The sequence below is a fragment of the Acinonyx jubatus genome, chromosome E1, assembly GCF_027475565.1.
Source record: "Acinonyx jubatus isolate Ajub_Pintada_27869175 chromosome E1, VMU_Ajub_asm_v1.0, whole genome shotgun sequence".
Taxonomy (NCBI): domain Eukaryota; kingdom Metazoa; phylum Chordata; class Mammalia; order Carnivora; family Felidae; genus Acinonyx; species Acinonyx jubatus.
Genome location: NC_069397.1, coordinates 55,246,936 through 55,267,769, shown reverse-complemented (window position 1 = coordinate 55,267,769; position 20,834 = coordinate 55,246,936). Strand labels below are relative to the sequence as shown.

Below are 20,834 nucleotides of genomic sequence, written 5' to 3'. Positions count from 1 at the left end.
CGGCGGGCGCCAGCCGCGTCGCCCCCACCCCGCCCAGCCTTCACCTTGCCGGAATTGGCTCACCGACGCGGGGTTGGGGGTTTGGAGCGGCTTTATTTTTTTTAACATTTTTCCAGCAGACCACATCCCCGCCCCCCGCTCGCGGTCCCCCGCCCCCCGCACATATACCCTGCACACACACACACACACACACACACACACACACACACACACCCGGCGCGCACAGACAGACACGCTCCCTCCCTCCGGCGCGCTCTACCCCTCGCTCGCCAGCCCGCCCGCCGCGCACGCAGCCGGCCCCGGCTCCCCGCGCCCGGCGCCCCGCGCCCCGCCGCCGCCGAGCGAAGCCGGGCTGGGCTTGGAGCTGCTCATGGAGAAAGTGCCGGGCGAGATGGAGATTGAGCGCAGGGAGCGGAGCGAGGAGCTGTCCGAGGCGGAGAGGAAGGCGGTGCAGGCTACGTGGGCCCGGCTCTATGCCAACTGCGAGGACGTGGGGGTGGCCATCCTGGTGAGGTAGGTGTCACTCCGGCCCCGGCCGAGCCCGGGGGAGGGCGGGCGGCAGCGGCTCCAGGCAGGGGCGGGTTCGGCCCCGGGTCCGAGCTCCTGAGCTCCTCCGGCGCCACCTCTCCGGCTGAAATTGGGGCCGGGCCTGCCCGGGTGTAGGCAGTGTGGGGCTTCCCCGGGGTGGGCGAAGCCCTAGCTGAGCCCGTCCTGGCTCTGGGCGAGGGGCTAGGAACTAAGAGGCAGACACAGAAGGAGGACGCCTCTGTCCCCCTCCTCTCCCGGGGCCTCAGAACTCCTGGCCGTGCCTTCCTCACCAGCGACCCCAGCCACCCAACCCAGCTGTCACAGGCACACGTTTCACCCACCCTTCGTCGGGGGCTCCCCATTTTAGAGGCAGGAACACTGAGGCTCAGCCTAGAAGGCGGGCAAAGAGGAGCAGACCCCTCTCTCCAGCGCAGCCCCTTTCTGTGTTCAAAACCTCTTGGAAGGACAGAGCCAAGGGCCAGAGAATAGAGGTCAGAAGGAGTAGGTCACAGGGGGGTCCAGTTTTCCCAGCCGGCCCCTTCCTGCCCCTAGGGGCTGGGAGGGCAGCGAGCTCCCAGGTGAGGCACAGGTAAGTGGAGAAGCAAGCAGTCCCTAGGGTACAGCCCCTGCTGAGCTTGGTGGAGGGAAAGGAAGAAGCTTCAGGAGTCAAGGCTCCACCCTGAAACCACCACTTGGGGAGGAAAGGCCATGTGTCTTGGGCTCAGAGGTTATCCAGGTACCACATGCCCCTGAAGTGACACTTATTTACACATTTACAGGCCCCGTAGACACATACCGTTCCTCTATAGTTAATGTCCCCAACCCCCACAAGCTAGTGACTGACTATATAGCTGCAGATTGATGCTCTCTTCCCACACGCGCTGGTCCCCGGGGCGGGGGGGGGGGGGGGGGACCCGCAACTCACCCTCAACCCCCTGTCAGCAGCAGAGGGAAGCTGCCGGATCTCCAGCAGAGTAGGGCAGTGTTACTATTTGGAGCTAGGGTGAACCCTTGCTTGTGAAAAGGACAGTTGAAATGCATGCCTGTCTCCCAGTCCTGGTCCGGCTTTGGCTCCTGTGCCTCCCCGACGCTCTCGCCCTTCTGCCTCCCCCAGGCCTGGGACCTGCCCAACTCCATATTGATATGCCCTGAATCCAACTTGGAAACCGATTTTGGAGAAAAAAGAACAAGAAGCACTCTTGAGTGGCCTCTTCTTTCTTTGGGGGAGGATTCTAGAGGAAGGGATATGGGGATGTGGGCAGCTCCGAGGCCCAGAAACACAGGGGGGATGGCGGGGAGACCAAGAGGGGGTTTCAGATCCCGAAGCCCTCAGACATTCTGAGGCGCCGACCTGCACGTGGGAGCACCCACACAAGCACACTGTGGGTCGTGGAGTCACAGATGCACCAGACTGCATCCCTGGAGGGTGGCTCTTAGCCATGTATGCTGGCACACGCCAGCCCACCAGGCCTCAGGATGCGCCCGGTGAGCACATGGGTCACCCGGAAGAAAGGAGGTGGAGTCCACGGGACCCTGGAGATTTTCTGTCCAGATACCTTGCCCTTTGCCAGGGAGGGCGTGGAGGGGACGTGTCCAAGATCCAGCTCCTGGGGTGCCGCCCAACTTCCCCAGGAGTGGAGGGGGGGGTGGGGTGCAGAAGAGGGAACAGACCACTAAGGCCAGGGCTGTTTCTGGAGAGGCTGATGTCTTGGCAAGATTTCCTTTCTCTCTGTGCCCCTGCAGTTCCCCATTCTTGACTCTTAGGGAGGCTGGGTTTGGGCTGGGGGAGGGGGGCATTTACCAATGTACTCAGTGCTCAGTGAGAGGCCCACAATTAATCTGAGAAGTCCCGAGATAGCAGTTAGGTCTCGCCTGCTGGTCAGCCCAGGCCACACTTCACCTGACCCTACCTCTGTGCTGACTGGAGCCCAGCTCCTCCCTGCCAGCCTCCCTCCTCCAAGCCACACCAGCCTTCCTCTCCTGGGTCTCTTCCTGCTCTCTGCCCCATGACCTGCCAGTTGGGGGAGGGCTGGGTTAAAGGGTCTATAAGGGATAAGCTTCTCAGGTGTCCCAAAGGCCCCTCCCCAGTTTGTCACGCCCCCCTCCCCAACTTTACTCACATCCACAGGGACAGGCCCCAGTGAGAGCCTGAGAAACTGGTCTGACCCATCACTCTCAGGTCCTCCCTCCCCACTGGGCTAAGGCCAGCCGCACCCCCACGCCCTCCCCCTCCCCCTGCCCCAGGAGTGAGCAGCCACGAAGCAGTGGAGTGGCGGTGGCCGGTGGCCGGTGGCCATGGAGAAGCAGTCTTGGAGTCTGAGCCAGACCCCGCACCTGCAGTGCGACTGCCCAAGCTCTAGAAAGTCTCCCCTCCCAGCTCTAGAAGGCTCCCCTCCCGGTTGTGGTTGTAACTCTGCCGCCTTCCCCCTCGCACTCAGACAAGCCTATTTCAGGCTCTACTGGAAACCCAGATGCCTCTGGGAGCTGAGAAACTCCCCAAGGCTGACTGGGAGGGTCGAGAGTACACGTGGAAGGGTGGAGGGGCCGGGGAGAGAAGCCCGGATGAAGGAACAGAGCACACGACCCCTAGACTCCCCTGGTCCAGCGCAGCCGCTCCCTGGGACTGTCACTTCTCAGGGGCCACAACCTGGCCCTGGGTGTTGAGGCAGGAGACCCATTGGGTTCCAGGCCACCATCTCCCTGGCACAGCCGCCTCCCCGAAGGCAGGATGGGGAAGCCGTCGAGGCAGGGACCGTCTGGGTTCTTTCCTGGCCCTGCTACCCACTTTGCTGGGCAATCTTGGGCACGGATTCCTAAAACAGAATGTGGCGATAAAGGCAGTGGCAACCTCAGGAGCGTTTTGCAGGATTAATGAGACAATCTAGTAAGTGCTCAGTGAGTATTCCCTGCTATTTCCTCCTCAGTGAAATGGATACAATGCCTGCTTGGTCGAGGCAATTAAATGAAATAACAGGCTGGGACGCTTTGCATATTGTTACACGCGCGCCGGGCGAACAGCGATCATTATTTTTATTGCGATGTGAAACGCCTGAAGTCTAAGATACTCATTTAAGTCCAGATTGGGCTGTTTACATTTGTCCTTCATTACAGGCCCTCTCCAGAAAAATCCAGTGTATTTTCAGCCTCATTGCCTCATTTGGCCCCCACCAGAATATCTGTGAAGTATCGAGCCAGAGGATCTCCTCTCGCGCGTTTGCGGACAGGAGGTTGTAAAGTAGTTTGCCCAAGGTCACCCTGGGTCTCCACATGGACTGTGTCCCCGTCACTCCCCCCCCCCCCCCCCCAGCAGCCGCTTTGTCGCCGGGAGGGATGGCCTGGGCCAGATGTCTTACTTTCTGCATCTGTTCTGGGCTCTTTGGCTAAAGGGCTGATTTGGCAAATTATCGGCTTTCTCTGATCGCAAAGGGGGGAGACACCCCAGGGGTGTGAAACAACCTGACAAAACAGGCCCAAGACGTTCCATCCCGTTGTGGGAAGTTCCGATGGAGCCTGGGTGTGACCTCCCACCACAGCCAGGTCTCCAGTATCATCCTGAAGGCCACAGGGCCCTGGGCCCTGAGGTGATGGGTCAGAGGGTGTGTGAGAGCCAGGCTCTGCCGTTGGGTTGTGGGACCCAGTCCAACAGGCAGAAAGGAAAGAGTCCATAAAAGGTGTCAGGGAACCCCTAATGGCCTTGAGGGGAAAGCAGTAGCCCCCGGGCACAGCCTGGGCACTCTGGGAAGGCAAGTCTGACCAGAGGAAGAGTAAGGAAGACATTCCACTGTGTGGACAGAAAGGCTGGCACGCTCAAGGAATGTTTTACCCGCAGTACGTGGGCTGCAGGAAGATGGCTGGAGTTGGGACGGTTTAATCCCAAATTAAAGGACTGGAATCCCGGATTAAGGACGTTGACTCTGGCCGGTAGACAATGGGGAGCCGGTGAATGTTTTTGAGCAGGAGAGTGACCTAATGAAAGTGATGTTTGACCTAATGAAGTGTATTAGACAATTTCAGATAAGCCGGGGAGGGGAGGAGAGAGCTAGAAAGACCTGGGGTCTGCCCCCAAGACGTGCGCAGGCTTGTCGGAGAGTTGTGAAGTGATTACAGAACCACGCGAGGTGGGTAAGGTGAGTCAATAGCTTTAATTAAATCACCCACTCAATATGTTCTGCAGGCCGAGGAGGGAAGCGGGTAGTGAAGAGGGAACAGACGGAGCTGGCAGGAGGACTGGGTCTCATTGCTTCTGTCCGTTGACCGGGTGACCTGAGCTAAGTCACTTGGGCTGTACTTTGTTCACAGAGAAAGCCCTACCTTTATCGTGATAAAGGCTGGCATTTACCGTGCTGAGGGCTCCCCACGCGGTCTCTCCGTGCAGCCTCATAACAAGCCAGGAACAACGATGCCCATCGCACGGAGGAGAAAACTGAGACCCAGAAAAATAAAGTCACTTGCCCCGGGTCGCACTGGCCCGAGATCCCAGAACTAGAGCTCCTAGTGTCTCTGCTGTGACTGGAGCAGGCGTCGAAGGGCGCGTAGGGTCTAGAAAGGAGGCCAGAGCAAGGAAGGCAGAGGCCTGAGAGACAGAGCTGACGGTCTGTGCAAGTCTGGCCGACAGAAATGGCCAGGACCTGGGTGGGGGGCTGCATGTAAGCCTGCTCGGCCAGACGGAGGGCCTGTGTCCGAGAGACAGCACCCGTGGTGGCGAAACAATGACTGGTCCTGCCTCTCCTACCCCGCACCCCCTGTATCCTGGCCACCTCGGGGCGGGGCCGGGCTGCCCCTCCTTCAGCGATCACCCACCTCCTGCCAGGTTCTTCGTGAACTTCCCGTCCGCCAAGCAGTACTTCAGCCAGTTCAAGCACATGACCGAGCCCCTGGAAATGGAGCGGAGCCCCCAGCTGCGGAAACACGCCTGCCGGGTCATGGGGGCCCTCAACACTGTCGTGGAGAACCTACATGACCCCGAGAAGGTATCCTCTGTGCTCGCCCTTGTGGGCAAAGCCCACGCCCTCAAGCATAAGGTGGAGCCCGTGTACTTCAAGGTACGTGGCTGGGTGGGTGCGGCCACTCTAACCACCCACCTTGCTTTGCTCTGGGAACGCTCGGGGAGGGGGCAGCAGAGGTGACCACTGGGCAGCCCAGCTTCTTCCCCTGGGGTGGCTGTGACAGCGAGGGGCAGCAGGATTGGAGGGCAGCCGGGGCTGGGTCTCGAAGGTGTCTGGTCCCCAAAGCTGCCAGGCTGCTGTGTCGGGAGTAATGCCCTCGGCCAGACACTGGGTAGAAGGGGTGCTGCGGGCCGTGGGAAGCTTCGGGGAGCAAGACGCCCAGGCATCTACTTCCCGCTCCTCCCTCTGCCCCCAGATCCTCTCCGGGGTAATTCTGGAAGTGATCGCCGAGGAATTTGCCAATGACTTCCCACCAGAGACGCAGAGAGCCTGGGCCAAGCTGCGTGGCCTCATCTACAGCCATGTGACTGCTGCCTACAAGGAAGTGGGCTGGGTACAGCAGGTCCCCAACGCCACCACGTGAGGAGGGGTGAGGGTGGGCCGGGCAGCCTCCCTGCTGTGTCCTCCCCTGCCCCCTGACCTCCCATCTCTCCTGAGGCACTGGAGCTGACTGCTGGGGCAGGAACCCTTCCGGGAGGCTGGGTCTGGGGTCTGGCACCCTTAAGAACAGGCACGATGGGAAAGGCACGGCCGGCTTGAGCCCAGGGCGCCTGCTCGAGGCTACTCAGAGCAGTGAGCCTCGGACAAGTCCTCCTCCAGGAGAGCCATCCCGCTGCCTAGAACCAGAGAGCACCCACAGGGCCCAACACCAATGCGGCCCAAGGCAGAGAGGGAGGGTCTAGCAGCAGCTAAAGGTTCCTGGCAGGAAGGCTGGCTCATCGAGCCCAGAGGCAGCCCAGGCCAGCTCCTGCAACTTCCTCCCTAGGTACCAACCACGTGGGGGCTGTTTTTCATCTAAGGCTGACCAGTGCTCCCTGCTGCCTCTGCCTCAACAGGGCTGGAGCCAGAGAATCACAAGGACGTGTGCACACACATGCACGTGCCCAGGCCCACGAGGGGCCTGCGTGGGTATCACCACCACGCACACCATGGGGCAGGGGGTGGGGGGCGTGTTTACTTCTAGGCTGGCCCTGGAGGCCGGGTTCCCAGTTCTGGGGATGGGCTCGAGGAGGGTGGCCAGCCTCAGTGACTCCAGCCGAGTCGGAGGACGAGGGGAGGGCTGGCTCCTAGACATGGTGGCTGGGAACACTCCGGCCTGCCTGGGCCCCCAAGGGGCAAGGCGGCTCTGGGAGCTCCACGGAGGGGCGGAGGAGGCAGAGCTCGAGTAGGGAAGAGGGAGAGGAGCGTGGGCGGGAATGGGAAGCAGGGGTCAGCCAGCAGCTCAGGACACGCGTTGTAGAGAAACATTCCCAGCAGTTTCCCATAGAAAAGGCGCGTCTCCTCCCCAGGCTCCAAGCTGGCCCACGGAACCTCCTAGACCTCCTGCTCGCAGGCCTCCCGGCCCAGCTCTGGGGGAGGTCCCTGGAGGGCAACCTTGGGAGGCCAGGCCTCCTGACTTTCCTGCTGCTGACCACACTGGCCCCAGCGTGCTCCTGCTCCCTTCCCCCCACATCGGCACCACCCGGGGAGGGAGGGGAGCTCGGGGAGCTCGGGAACTTCTGGCTACAGCCAGGCAGCAACTCCAGATGTGCACAGCTGGGCCCTGGGGATCTGCCCCAGATCCCCAGGGTGGACGGGAAGCAGGCAAGAGACCTCTACCTGCCAGAGGGGGTGCTGGCAGAGCCTAGAGAGCTGCCGGAAGCAGACAGAGGGGCCAGGGAGGGTCAGTTGGGGGGAAGGGGGTTGCCCTCCCACGCCTCTCCCCAGCCTGGCTTCTTCGCTGCTGCTGCCGGAGATGAGTTTGTTTACAGCCAGGAGACAAGACTTCCTGCTTCTAGAGAAAAGGGCTTTTTTTACAGGGGCCTAGAGGGACCGGAGGGGGAGAAGGAGAGAGAGCTGGCCAGTGCACGCCCCAGTGAATCAGAAACACATGGACAGCGTTTCCCGACACGAAGCCCTGTCCCCTCCCCTCTCTTGCCCCAGCTGGACCCCTGGGACTTCCATCTCGCCAAACCCCAAACACGAAGAAACCAGCAGAATCTCAGTCTGCCCATTTCTGCTCCTCGCAGAGTGAGCCGCGAAGGGCCACAGGGGCCCCGCCCCCATCTAGACTTGGGCATCTCGAATTTAGGTCACTCCCCACCCCCACCCCCGCCAGACATGAAGGGGATTGTCCCCTCGTCCCTTTGCACACTCTCCCCCCCCCCACCCGGGTCTCCTGAGGGCGGGGGTGTGGGCCCCAAGAAGGCATGTCTCCCTGGGCCCGGGGCCTACACACCCAACCTACTGCTAAGGTTCAAATGGGTTGAGACAGTGGGAGGCAGTTACACAGCAGGGTCTTGGCAGGGTTTCCATCCAGTTTCTCTCATCAGGGAAGCGGTGGTGGGCCAGCACAGGGGCTTTACGGGCAGAGAATGCCTTTGTGTGGCAGGAAGGGTACCCAGCCGGGTCAACCAGAGTGAAGGCACGGGTCTCAGAATTCATAGAAAAAGAGCTGATGTTGGAAGGGTTCTTTGCAGCGTGTGAAACACGTTCACACAGTGGATGTTACTTCAGATGTGATTCGCATGGTGGAGAGAAAGACCTGGGGGCCGGGGGCGGGTGGGGACGGGACCTGACTTGTCTGAGGCCACACAGCAGGTTCCTAGCAGAACTGGGTCTAGTGGGTTGCCTCCAAGCTGCAGTGTGATGGGTCTCTTGGAAGATACTGTCCTGCCTTGCCATCCCCTGATCCCTCCCCGCTGCCCCCCTCCCGGTGTCCCCTGGTCCCACTCCATGCCCCTCCCCCCATAACCTCTCACTTCATCTGCTGTCTCATCCACAGCCCTCCGGCCACGCTGCCCTCTTCGGGGCCATAGGACCCCCCCTCTCTCCTCCCCCCTCCCAGGCAGCACCCTGAGCCGAAGGCCGAGTTCTGAAGACCCTCCTTGGGTGCCAAGGAAGCTGGAGGAATCCCTGACTCGTCTTCCCAGAAAGAGGCAGCCTCTGCTGTGGCCACGGTCCCCACCGGAGCCGCCAGGAGGTGGCGCTGGCTGCCTGGATGCTGACCCCAGCTCAGTGGCCTGTGGGGATGGGGTACCCTTCCTCCTCGAAGAGTTGGGCCCACCCTTCTTAGCTTTTCTACTCTCTGTCAGAGACCCAGCTGAGCAGCTGGCAGGAGTCCGGGGCAGGTCCGAGTCTCTCCGGGAATAAACCAGCCCCGTTTCTGTCTGCCCGGCCAGCATGCAGGTCCCGTGTCACCTATCTAGAGCATCACGCACACACATCTACCATATATACAGATATATTCTATATACGATCTATATATAAAATATATATATATATATATATACACACATACATATCTATACTGTGTATCTGCGGGACCCAGGGGCCCAGAGGCACTTGGGAAGCTTGGGTTCTGCCCATCTGCGTGCGGGGCAGGGAGGGGTCCTTGTCATGCTTCTGGGCAGAGGACAGAGTGTTGTGGCAGGGATGGGGGTCCCATGTCGGAGAGAATCTAGGCCTGTGGGCACGGTTGGGGTGACCCGAGGGCCTGGGTGGGCAGGGTTGGCGTGACCCAGCTTTGCCAGCCAAGTCCAGCCCATTCTCTGACCAGCTCCCCACATTCCTGCTTTCCATTTCTAGGTTAAAAAGATTTGGCTTCCCCCTGCCCCCGCCCCCAAAGGATGTGGCTCCCTGACTTGCTCCAGCCCATATGGGCAAGGGCCAGCAGAGGGGCCAGCGTGTGGGACAGGATGCCTGCCCTGGGGGAGGGGCAGTGGTAAAGAAGCCTCGAATGCCAGCCCCATCTGCCTTTGCTGCTTAGGATCCCAGCAGAAGCAGGGGCTCTATGCTACTGTCAGAGGTGACAGGCCAGATGTCCCCATCCTGGGGCTCTGCGGGCCTCGGGCCTCGGGCCTTCCCTCCCCACCTCCCCCCACCCTGGCTGCTGACTGGCAGTTGGTCCTGCCCACCCATCTGGGTCAGAGATGCGGGGGACCCCCCCCCCCATGTGTGTCCCTTGGTCGTGTACCGTCCTCGAGGGTGTCTGGCTGCTGTGTGGCTGCTGTGCCTGTGTCCCCTCCCGTCCCTCCTCCTGCAGCCGTGCGTCAACTGCCTGCCCTTTTGTAGTTTCTGATGTTTGTAACCAGTCCCAGCCGTGTCATTAAACAGACTCGCTCTTCCCGCGTCTGTGCTGCTCATTCTGTCTTTTCCTGCCAGCTGTCCCTGGCCTCTGCCTCCCCTCCTCAGTTCAGGGCTCAGGGCTTTTCTTGGGAGCCACCCAAGGGCCCACTCTCCTGTACCTCAGCCTAGGCTGGCTGGGGCTCCTCTGAGTTGGGGCTCACCACGGGAGTGGACGCCCCGACCTGTTTCATCAGGAGCACAGAGCTGGAGACTGGAAGCTGGGCTTTGGGGCTTGTGTCGGGGGCGGGGGCGGTGGGGGAGCCAGCAAGGGTGTTTGTGCTTGTTTTCATTTTTTTGTAACGTTTGTCTATTTTTGAGAGACAGAGTGTGAGCGGGGGAGGGGCAGAGAGACAGGGAGAGGGAATCCGAAGCAGGCTCCAGGCTCCGAGCTGTCAGCACGGAGCCCCGACGCGGGGCTCAGACCCACGAGCCGCGGTGTCATGACCTGAGCCGAAGTCAGTCGGATGCTCAACTGACGGGGCCACCCAGGTGCCCCTGTGTTTGTTTTCAAACGTCAAGGGGCTTTTAATCTTTGGTTCTGGAACTCTCCTCCCTAAGGAGGATAGAATGAGTGAGGGAGGAATCGGGGAGAGACTTTCAGGAAGAAGGGCCCCTGCTGGTCTCACGGGCCAGTGAGAGAGCCAAGGATCGGGCCCCCACTTGTCAGACCCGAGCACCCAGCATCCCACACGGGGAGAGCAAAGTGTTCTCCAGTTCCCTGCGGAAGGCCAACCCTCCGGAGTTTGAGAAAGGAAGTCTGTTAGTACCAACCTGACACCCCTAGCCCTTTCCCTGCGCTCTCCACACCCACCCCTCCCCAAGCTTTGTACCCTGTATCCCACAGCCTCAGGCTGGCCTGCCCAGCCCCCACACACAATGGAAGCAACAGCCAGAGCATCAGCTCCCCAAGGAGGGGTGGGGAGGTCACCACCCCTGGGTGGGCTGCAGGAGAAGCAGGAAGCCGCCTCCGCCCCTTGGGAGGACTCCTGGCTGCCTGGGAAGATTCAGCTGACAGGAAAAGTTTTATCTCCCAGACCATGAACTCCTTGAATGCAGGCTATGCCTTCAATCTCTTGGGCCTGGGACAGCAGAAGTGCTCAGTAGAAATCCAGAGACTAAATGAATTCCACTCATAGAAAGCAAGACCCGTACACGGGGCCAAGAGTGAGCTGTGTGCATGAGACGTAAGTGCGGGGTGGAGAGGACGTCAATGGGGCAAGGCCTTCCCAGGGAGGCTGTGTCCCGGGGATGGAGCGCTGGACTCCCGGGGCCAGCCTGTTTCCTAATGCTGTGTGACTTTGGGCAAGCCGTTTCGCCTTTCTGGGCTGCGTGGTCACCTCTAACTTAAGATAGGAGTGAGGGGAGCCTGGGTGGCTCCGTCGGTTGAGCGCCTGACTCTTGATTTCGGCTCAGGTCATGATCTCATGGTTCGTGAGTTCGAGCCCCACGTCGGGCTCTGCACTGACAGTGCAGAGCTGGCTTGGGATCCCCTCTCTCTCCCTCTCTGCCCTTCCCCTGCTCATGTTCTCTCTCTCTCTCAAAATGAATAAATAAAAAATAAAATAAGTGAACAAGGTAGGTACCAGGAGGAAGAGGACAGAAGCCAGCCACGGCACTGGGGACGTAAGAGCTGCTCGGGGCAGGATGACCTGACTGTCAGGCCATCGGAAGCAGCAAATGGAAGGAGGCGAGAGGGCGGACTGGCCAAGTTGGGTCTTGAGAGAGGAGGGGCGGAGATGGAAAGAGGAAGGCAGTGAATGAAGGAGGAAACTCTCAGGAAGCAGGACAAAGGACAGCGAGGTGGCCTGAAGGACCCTGAGGAGTTCAGGCTGAGCCAGAGCCAGGGTTGGGGGCTGCAGGGCTGCAAGAGGAAAAGGGGCATCTGCGGGCGGGGCGGGGGAGAGCCTCTGGGAGGAAAGACACCCCTTCCTTCACTTCATTTAGTGAAGGGGCCTCCGAACCCAGCAAAACTGGAATCATTCTGGAATGTGGCCCTTGAGAGTTTATCTTGGCTCCCCACCACCTAGAGAGGGGGCACAGCCAGTGAGCGACTCCCCCCAGACCTGGGCTAGAGATGCTGCTGGACAGGGGTGGGAAGTGGGGAGTGGGGTGGGGGAGGGACAAGTCCAACTTACCGCCAACTGGGCAGAGCCCAGGTGTCCCCGCTGGGCTGTCCCCAGGGTAGGGGAGCAATGTCTGGGCTTTTGTGCTGTACACGCAGGGATAGCCTTGTCGCTGAAGAGCTAAGCAACTGGGCCAGCTCTCCTTGGCGCTCTCGGGCTGTGAGTGATGGGGTGTCAGGAACCAGGAACGGGGGTGCCCAGGCTCCGGCTCCTTCCCCGCCAAGCCGTCCTGGCCACGCGGCCCCACAGCGCCCCCTGCTGGCCGATGAGCGAGACCTTCACCAGAGGCCGAGCACTGTGGGCCAGCGACCTTCCCCTTCCTACTTCCCTTTCTCTGTGGGCCCGCCTTCCTCCCTCGCTTTAACGGACATAATCTGAGGCAAACACGAAAAATGTGAGCCCTCCCACCTGTATATGAAAATATCCTCCCATAGTTTGAACCAAGCGGTAAAAGTTAAATGCTCTATTAAAAAAAAGCAGACTAGGGCGCCTGGGAATGTGTGAACCCCGAAATAATTTCAGACCAGCGAGGACAACAGTCTTGGGGGTAGGAGGGAGCGCCTATAGATGGGCCTCATCTGTTCTCCTGCAACGGCCTCAGAGATACTCCTCATGACCCTATTTTAAGGCCCAAGGACTGGGTTCAGTTAACAGCTTGCCCACAGTCACAGAGCAGGAACTCCAGAGCCCAAAGTCCGAGCCCCTCAACAACTCAGCAGAGAGAAGCAGAGTGAAGCACACGGAACAGAGCAAGAAGCCATCCCCCCTCGCCTGGAATCCTGGCCTGAACCCGTGGCCTGGCCTGCTCACCACTCTGCTGCTTTCATAGTCTGTCTCCACCTAGCAGCTGGGCGATGCTTTCTCGAATCTTTTTGGCCCCAGCGCAGACCTTCCAAAGGCCTCCAGGTCCTGGACAGCCCTCTGGGGTCTAGAAGGCCCTATAGAAGCAACAGCTAATAATGGGGGAGGTTATGGAAGTCGATAAAGGAGCTGGGGTCTGAGACTTTGGGGAGAAGCAAAAAGGCCCCACAGAAGTGACAGTGAGCGGTCACAGACCTGAGGTTCTCAGTTTCTCTTTCCCAAACTGAGATCTGGGCCGATGGTAGGAGTCCCCCTGTTCCCAGCTCGGGAGGAGCGGTGGGACCCAGATTCTGGTAAAGACTTTGGGAGCCTGAGGGACCAAAGCTTTTCAGAACAGCTTTCGTGTTTCTCAGGACAGAGTGTGGGTAGCCCCATTTCAGACGGGCGTCAGGAGATACGCACCGGTCCAGATTTGCCCTGCCTTACTGTGCGACCGTGGGCAAATCTCTCCTGTGCTAAGCCCCAGTGATGGCAGCCCCAGACGAAGGGCCAGGTGACCACTGCAGTCCACAGGCTCTGAACTCTTCCCTTTTCTGCTGAGCCCAGAGTCTCCCCTGAGAGTTACTTCAGGGGGCCCCAGGGAACTGAAAGCCCTAGAGGTGACTACTAGCCCCCCTGAGAACAGAGAGGGTCTGGGCACCAGGCCACAGCGAGGGTTCCGGGAAGGCAAGGACCAGGCCCCAGGAGGAAGAAGAATGCAGAACAAGGATTTCTTTTCTTTTTTTCTTCCTCCTTCTCTAACTATTTTTCTTTTTCAATTACACAAATATACATTTATATATTCTCGTTGTAAAACAGTCTAGAAATACCTATGAATTTTTGAAATTTTATTAAAAAATTTTTAAAATGTCTTTATTTATTTCTGAGACAGAGAGACAGAGTGTGAGCGGGGGGGGGGGGGGGAGGGGGGGGTGGCCAGAGAGAGGGAGACCCGGCATCCGAAGCAGGCTCCAGTCTCTGAGCTGTCAGCACAGAGCCTGATGTGGGGCTCGAACCCATGAACGGTGAGATCATGACTTGAGCCGAAGTTGGAAGCTCATTGGACTGAGCCACCCAGGCGCCCCTAAATTTTATTTTAGAGAGAAAGCATGCCCTTGTGTGCATGAAAGTGGAGGAGAAGGAGAGGGGGAGAGAGAGAGAGAGAAAGAGAGAGAGAGAGAGAGAGAGAGAGAGAGAGAGAATCTTAAGCAGATTCCATGCTCAGCACAGAGCCCAATGCAGGGTCCGATGGGGGGTTCCATCCCACGACCATGGGATCATGACCCGAGCTGAAATCAAGTCTGTGAATTTAAAGTAAAATAGAACAGTCTCTCTCCAGGGACTCTATAGAGTATAAGCTGCCCGAGAACAGCCCCACTTGCCAGCTGCAAAGCCTTGAGCAGGCGACTTGCATTTATGGTGTCTCAGTTACTCATCTGTATAATGGGCTGTTGGAGGATGGAATGAATTCACCCATATACAGAAAGCATTTGCACCGTGCCTGGTGCTCATGGGGCATCTTGAATAATTTATGTAAATGGGGCCACAAGGAACGATGGGGGACACATATATGGCATGTCTCCTCTGCTCACGTACACAGCACATCGTCCCATTGGTTCACTTACAAAACACAAGTTCAAAGACAAAAGTAGCGACAGACTACAGGGCATTAAATCTAGCACAGAGCCCTTCTGAGCACAGGGCCCTGTGCTGTTGTCCAGGTCACATGCCCATGAAGCTGGCCCTGCCTCTCTGGACAACAGCCATTGCCAATGAACTTGGAAGTGGATCCTCCCTTAGCCAGGCGTTGAGCTGTCCACAGGCCCAGCTAACACTTCAATTATAGTCTCTCAAGATACCCTGGATTCCTGGGCCACAGAAACTGTGAGAGAATAGTGTGTGTTGTTTTAAGCGGGTAACTCGTTAGTGCAGCCATAACTAAGGAATACCCCTGGCATTCTTCTGAAAAGTGGATCTTTCCTTCCTCCAAAGTAGGGCTATTTGGTTACTTTAAAACACAATTCCTGCTGAAAAGGCAGGAGAGATGCTTGAGATTTTCCCTTTACTGACCTTTTTTTAGAAAAAAAAATTCTTTTAACGTTTATTTATTTTTGGGACAGAGAGAGACAGAGCATGAACGGAGGGAGGGGCAGAGAGAGAGAGAGAGACACAGAATCGGAAGCAGGCTCCAGGCTCTGAGCCGTCAGCCCAGAGCCCGACGCGGGGCTCGAACTCACGGACCGCGAGATCGTGACCTGAGCCGCGGTCCGTGAGTTCGAGCCCCGCGTTGGGCTCTGGGCTGACGGCTCAGAGCCTGGAGCCTGCTTCCGATTCTGTGTCTCTCTCTCTCTCTCTGCCCCTCCCTCCGTTCATGCTCTGTCTCTCTCTGTCCCAAAAATAAATAAACGTTAAAAAAAAATTTTTTTTAAATAAAAAAAAATAAAAATAAATAAAGTAAGCTCTACATCCAACATGGGGCTCGAACTCATAACCCCATGGTCAAGAGTCACATGCTCTTCCCCAACTGAGCCAGCCAGATGCCCCCTGCCCCCCATCAGCTTTCAGAGTAAGGTATTGGTTTAATAAATGCCTCTCCGGGGGGTCCTAAGAGCTTCTCTGGATTTCTCCTGTTTACATTTCTCAAGAACACACAACTTTTCATGATTCTAGTGTATTTCCATCACCTATACTCATTTTTCTTTTTGATGCTCAGATTGTGTCAGTTTGGCCAGTGAGAGTCCCTTCCAGCGGGTTAGTATGTCCTTTTGACATGATGCCATTAATCTCTGAAAGCTTCCTTGCTTTCTGCCACAAATAAGATGTCTCGAGCTCCCCATGCACTTTCCCTGCCCCAGACCCAGAGCCAGCCATTTTTCCAGGGAGCCCTGGTTCCTTCAGTGGTGCCTTCCATTTAGGTACTGAGATCCGGATGCTACGGGTCTTTGTAGTTTTAATTGGCATTTCCCCCCAGTTACCAGTGGGCTTGGGCATCGGTATATTCACTGGCTGTTTTTACATATTCTTCTTTGAATTATCTGTTCATATCTTTTATCCAATTTTCCTCTTATTTTTTTTTAAGATTTTATTTTACTTTTTATAATTTTATTTTATTTTATTTTATTTTTTTTGATGTTTATTTTTCAGAGAGAGAGAAACAGAGCATGAGCAGGGGAGGGGCAGAGAGAGGGGGAGACACAGAATCCCAAGCAGGCTCCAGGCTCTGAGCTGTCAGCGCAGAGCCTGATGCAGGGCTCGAACTCACAAACCGTGAGATCATGACCTGAGCTGAAGTCAGACACTTAACCCACTGAGCCACCCAGGCGCCCCTTAAGGTTTTATTTTTAACAGGTGCCTGGGTGGTCAGTCGGGTGGGCATCCGACTCTTGATTTTGGCTCAGATCATGATCCCAGGGCCATGGGATCAAGCCCCGCCTTGCTCTCCCCAAATGGGAGCCTCCTTGGGATCCTCTCTCTCTCCCCCTCTGCCCTTTCCCCTCCCCCTTCCCGCTTGTGTGCATGCTCTCTCTCTTTCTCTCATTCTCTCTGAAAAAAAAATTTATTTTTAAGTAATCTCTACTCCTAACGTGGGGCTCAAACTCACAACCCCAAGGTCAAGAGTCACATGCTCCCCAGACAGACAGCCAGGCTGGCCAGGTGCCTCTCTTATCTTGTAATTTTAAAATTGATTTGTGGGCCCTCTTTTTTAGCTTCTAGATATTGATCCTTTATCAGTTACATTCACCGGAAGTACTTTCTCCCATTTGCTTGGCTTTTAACCTTGTCGAGGGCATCTTTTATGGCACAAAAGTCTACGGCTTTTGTGTTATCAGATCTGTCGATCTTTTTGCTTACGGCTTCTAGGTGGAGTCTCTAGGGTAGTGTGTCTTCCTAGGGAGGCCTCAGCACCTCAAGGTTAGCTAAACTGCCTAACGTAACACATCAAACAGGTAGTGAGTGGTGAGTTGGGTAGACTGGAGTATTTGCCACCAAAGCCAGTGTCCCCCCCGCCCCCGCCCCGCCCCTACCACCCTCCCTGGGTGACTGCAGCCTCCAAGGTGAGGGAAGAAAGATACGGCAGTGATCTGGGGTCTGCAGGGTGAGCCCAGCCAGGATGTGGGAGGTAATGTGGATTCTGCAATAACATTCCAAGTCCATTCCCAAAGGCCAGTCAGAATGACCAAGCTTTGGCTGAGATTAGGATGCCCCAGAGGAGGGCTGATAAAGGGTTGAAGACAGCACGTGCAGGGAGCAGGCTGCTGGGAGGGAGGTAGAGATTTCAAGGTCACCGTGGGGGAGGAGACGGCACCAGGAAGAGGCAGAGCTGGAAAGCATCTCTGGGGCCCAGGAGTCTAACCACATCAGCCTCTGGACACTGGACGCCCCAGCGTTTCACGTGGGTGGCAGGCAGCTCTTAGGGTACCTGGGGTCTTGTAGGTCAGGAACACCCAGAGAGAGAGAGGGTCACTGGTGCCCCTTTCTGGGCAGGACGTTCTGAAAGGAGGGCAGGACGGAAGAGAAGAGTTATAGAGGCTTTGGCATCTTAGCCTGTGGCCTTAATGCCTGGAGAATTTAGGTGTGGCTGCCAGGTTTTCTGATGAGAAAGCAGGTAGAGGGAGCAAGGATGAATCATGGCTTCCCTGGGTTTCCTGGACCAGGTGGGGCTCCTTGGCGCAGCACCCCTGGTCACCACTAGGTGGCGACTCTGCACCATCAATACCAGCTGCCAGGGCACGACACCCCACCTGAGCTGACTTTCTTGACTTTGCCCCCTAGAGGGGGTGGGGGTGGGGTGGGAGTGGGGGTACATCCCCCAGCATAAATGGAGAGGACAACTGGGGTCCTGGGCTAGCCAAATTCTGGACAGAGGGGATGTTTTCTCATCTCTCTTCTCCACTCAGGTCCCCTGGCCCCCTTTCCCTATACCTTTGACCTGGACCATTGCAGTAGCCTCTTCACGAGCCTTGCTACCTTTGCCAACCTGCGTGTCCTAAACACAGCCAGAACAACCCTTCTGACATAGGGGTATGGTCCACGATGGCTGGAAAGAGCATGGGCCTTGGGGACAGTACCCAGCTCTATACTCCACCAGCTGTGTGGCCTTGGGCACAGCCCTAAACCTCTCTGAACCTTGACAAGAAAATCAGCATCTCTTCATTCAATAGAACCTCATTATGTATTCTAGGTTTCCTTTAATCTCAGCTAACAAAGAGAGCCTCTAATAGTTTACGCCCCTGGACAAATACAAGGACATCCTTCCAAGGTATGTTATCAGAACCTTTTTGGCTTTGCTAACTCATGACTTCAGGGTCACTTTGCCCTTTTCTTCTGAGGGTCACACTGTCTCACCTTGGTGATCTGAATGCCGTTAAGTGATGGGGTTTTGGAGAGATGGGGGTTCAGAGCCAACGGCCAAGAAAGAATTTTTGAGACGTCTTCGGTGCAAAAAGGTGATTTCATTAAAGCACGGGGGTAGGACCTTTGGGCGGGATGAGCTGCCTTATAAGTGTGAGGGGTGACCATTTATACACTATGGAGTTGGGGGGAGATAAAGTCAATAAGGCACTGACAGTAGGGGGGTTCCCGTAGAAATGTTATACTTCTTTGTATTTGCCTCAAGTATTTACCAGTGGGCTGCAGGTTAAAAGGAAATTGAATTTTACCTGCCATTTCCTTCTGGCCTTTGTTCCCCGCATCACTATGGAGGGGAGGGCGATGTGGGGGCTCCAGGAAACTGAGTCTATAGGTTTCTGGAGAGCAGGCTATTGATGAGATTGCCTTTTTCTGGTAATTGACTAAGACATTTGTAAACTAGTACAGACTCGTGTCCTGCAGGAGTGTGATCTCTATCAGGTAACCATTTTCTTTCCTTTCCTTTGTTCCTGGGCAGCCCGAGTGCCTGAGGAATATCACACATATCCCACCTCGGGGGGGGGGGGGGGGGGTGGGGGGGTATTGCTAGCTGGTGCATGGCCTTCAGCTCGCCTTATGGTCCCTCATCATCTACAAGGCTTGTCTTGCCTACCCTACGGGATTTCTGTCAAGATTAAAAATGCTATCATATCTACGAAAGTAATTTACAAAGAGTAAACTATTAGACGCCAATTTTCCAGTTTAAAAACTCCCCGCTGTTTGCAGAATGGAATAAAAACACCTATCCTGACCCATCAGAGCCTTCAGCGGACACCACCTGCCTCCCCACACTCGTTGCGCATCATTCTTCCCGCGTGTCCTGGGATGCAGCCAAAACAGGGGCCAGAAATTCCCCTCCTATAACCGGGGTTTCTCACTCCTGTGTCCTTTTTCTTGTTCTTTCCACCAGGAACTCCTTTCCTGATCCCTACCTATCAAGACCCTCCCGATGCCTTGAGGCTCATTTTAGAAAAAGCTTAGACTGTATTTTCTGGAAGCAATGAAAAGTAATACGCGCTCATGGTATAAAATGAAAAGCCGATCTCTGTCCCCCTCCACTCCACTAGCCTCCCACGCAAGGTCACTCCACAAACGCACCTGCCAGCAAACACATGCATGTTCTCTTTAAACGTAGGTACATGAAGTTATACCAGGGGCGGCTGGCTGGCTCAGTCCATAGAACACGTGACTCTTAATCTCAGGGTCGTGAGTTAGAGCCCCACGATCATAATGGTGCCTCTCCTGGAGTTGTCACAATGATGTGAGAACAAAGGCAAAAAGAAATGTAGGTGAAATTAAATTTCCCTATAACCTGCAGCCCATTGACAAATACTTGAGACAGGCAAAGGATAACTCTTCTCCAGGAACTCCCAATTGTCCAAATGTTAATACCTTGCTGGGGGCGGGGGGGGGGGGGGAATCCCTTAGCCTGACAACAGCCAGGCCTCCAGGATCCTGTAAATCTTCCCCAATCTTTGCCTCTCCCAACTCCAAAGTATCTAATCAATTGATCCCCACAACCCCAGTACAGCTCTTTGAACCCCAGGAGTCCTGTTCTCGTGCCTTAATAAAATCACCTTTTTGCACCAAAAATGTCTCAATAATTCTTCCTTTTTTCAAAAAAATTTTTTAATGTCTTTTTTAGCATTTATTTATTTTTGAGAGAGACAGAGTGTGACCAGGGGAAGGGCAGAGAGAGAGAGAGGAAGACACAGAATCTGAAACAGGCTCCAGGCTCCGAGCCGTCAGCACAGAGCCCGACGCGGGGCGCAAACTCACGAACGGTGGGACCATGACCTGAGCGGAAGTTGGACGCCCAACCGACTAAGCCACCCAGGCGGCCCCCGCCCCAAGAATTCTTTCTTGACGGTTTGCTCATGAACCCCACTTCAAACCACGTCAACAAGAGGGGAGATAACACAGTACAGCCCTTAGATCAGGGTGATAAGGGAGCTCTGAGGGCAGAGTACAGGCTAACAGCACCCACCCCCCACCTAGGACATGTGTGATATTCCCTGGACTCCCCAGGCTACCCCAAAACAGGAAAGGACCAAACAAACCAAAAAACCCACAAACGGTTAAATTGATATGAGTCTCCACCAGTTTGCCAGAAAAAGGCAAGCCCATCAATAGCCTAAAGTCCAGGAACTCCCGACTGTCTTAACATTAATGCTTTGTTAGAGGGGAAAAACAACCTAAGCTTGACAGTAGCTAGGCCTCCATGTGGAAGTCTCTGGAAACTCCCTCTTGACTTTGTTTCCCCCGATTCCATAAAAACGGTCACCCCCTACACTTACAGTGCAGCCCTTCCTGCCCACGGGTCCTGTCCCTGTGCTTTAATAAAACCACCTTTTTGCACCAAAGAGGTCTTCAAGAGTTCTTTCTTGGCCATCAGCTTCGAACTCCACCATCACCCCAAAACTGCGTCAAAGGGAAAGGACCCCAAATGGCCAGCTGCCTTTACCCTTCCTGTTGGGTTTTTTAAAAAGGTTTTTGTTGTTGTTGTTGTCTTTTTGAGAGAGAGAGGGAGCACAAGCGGGGGAAGGAGAGAGGGGGACATGCTCACAGCAGCAAGCTTGATGCAAGGCTCGAACCCATGAACTGCGAGATCATGACCTGAGTCTGGACAGAGCGGACTGAGCCACCCAGGCACCCCTAACCT

At 56.2% G+C, this 20,834-nt stretch overlaps 1 protein-coding gene across 3 annotated transcripts; it reads left to right on the top strand.

Annotated features, from left to right (window-relative positions):
• On the top strand, nucleotides 1-9,799 carry CYGB (cytoglobin). 3 transcript variants are annotated; one of them, XM_027052544.2, is made up of 4 exons: nucleotides 1-513; nucleotides 5,339-5,570; nucleotides 5,890-6,027; nucleotides 8,458-9,799. In XM_027052544.2, the coding sequence occupies exons 1-4, from the start codon at nucleotides 371-373 to the stop codon at nucleotides 8,530-8,532; spliced, it is 588 nt and encodes a 195-aa protein (XP_026908345.1). In that variant the 5' UTR covers nucleotides 1-370; the 3' UTR covers nucleotides 8,533-9,799. The 3 variants fall into 3 exon arrangements, with proteins under 3 accessions (XP_026908345.1, XP_026908348.1, XP_026908347.1); XM_027052547.2 differs by having other exon boundaries at nucleotides 10-513; nucleotides 5,890-6,063; XM_027052546.2 differs by having other exon boundaries at nucleotides 18-513; nucleotides 5,890-6,053.
• Nucleotides 9,800-20,834: the final 11,035 nt, after the last annotated feature.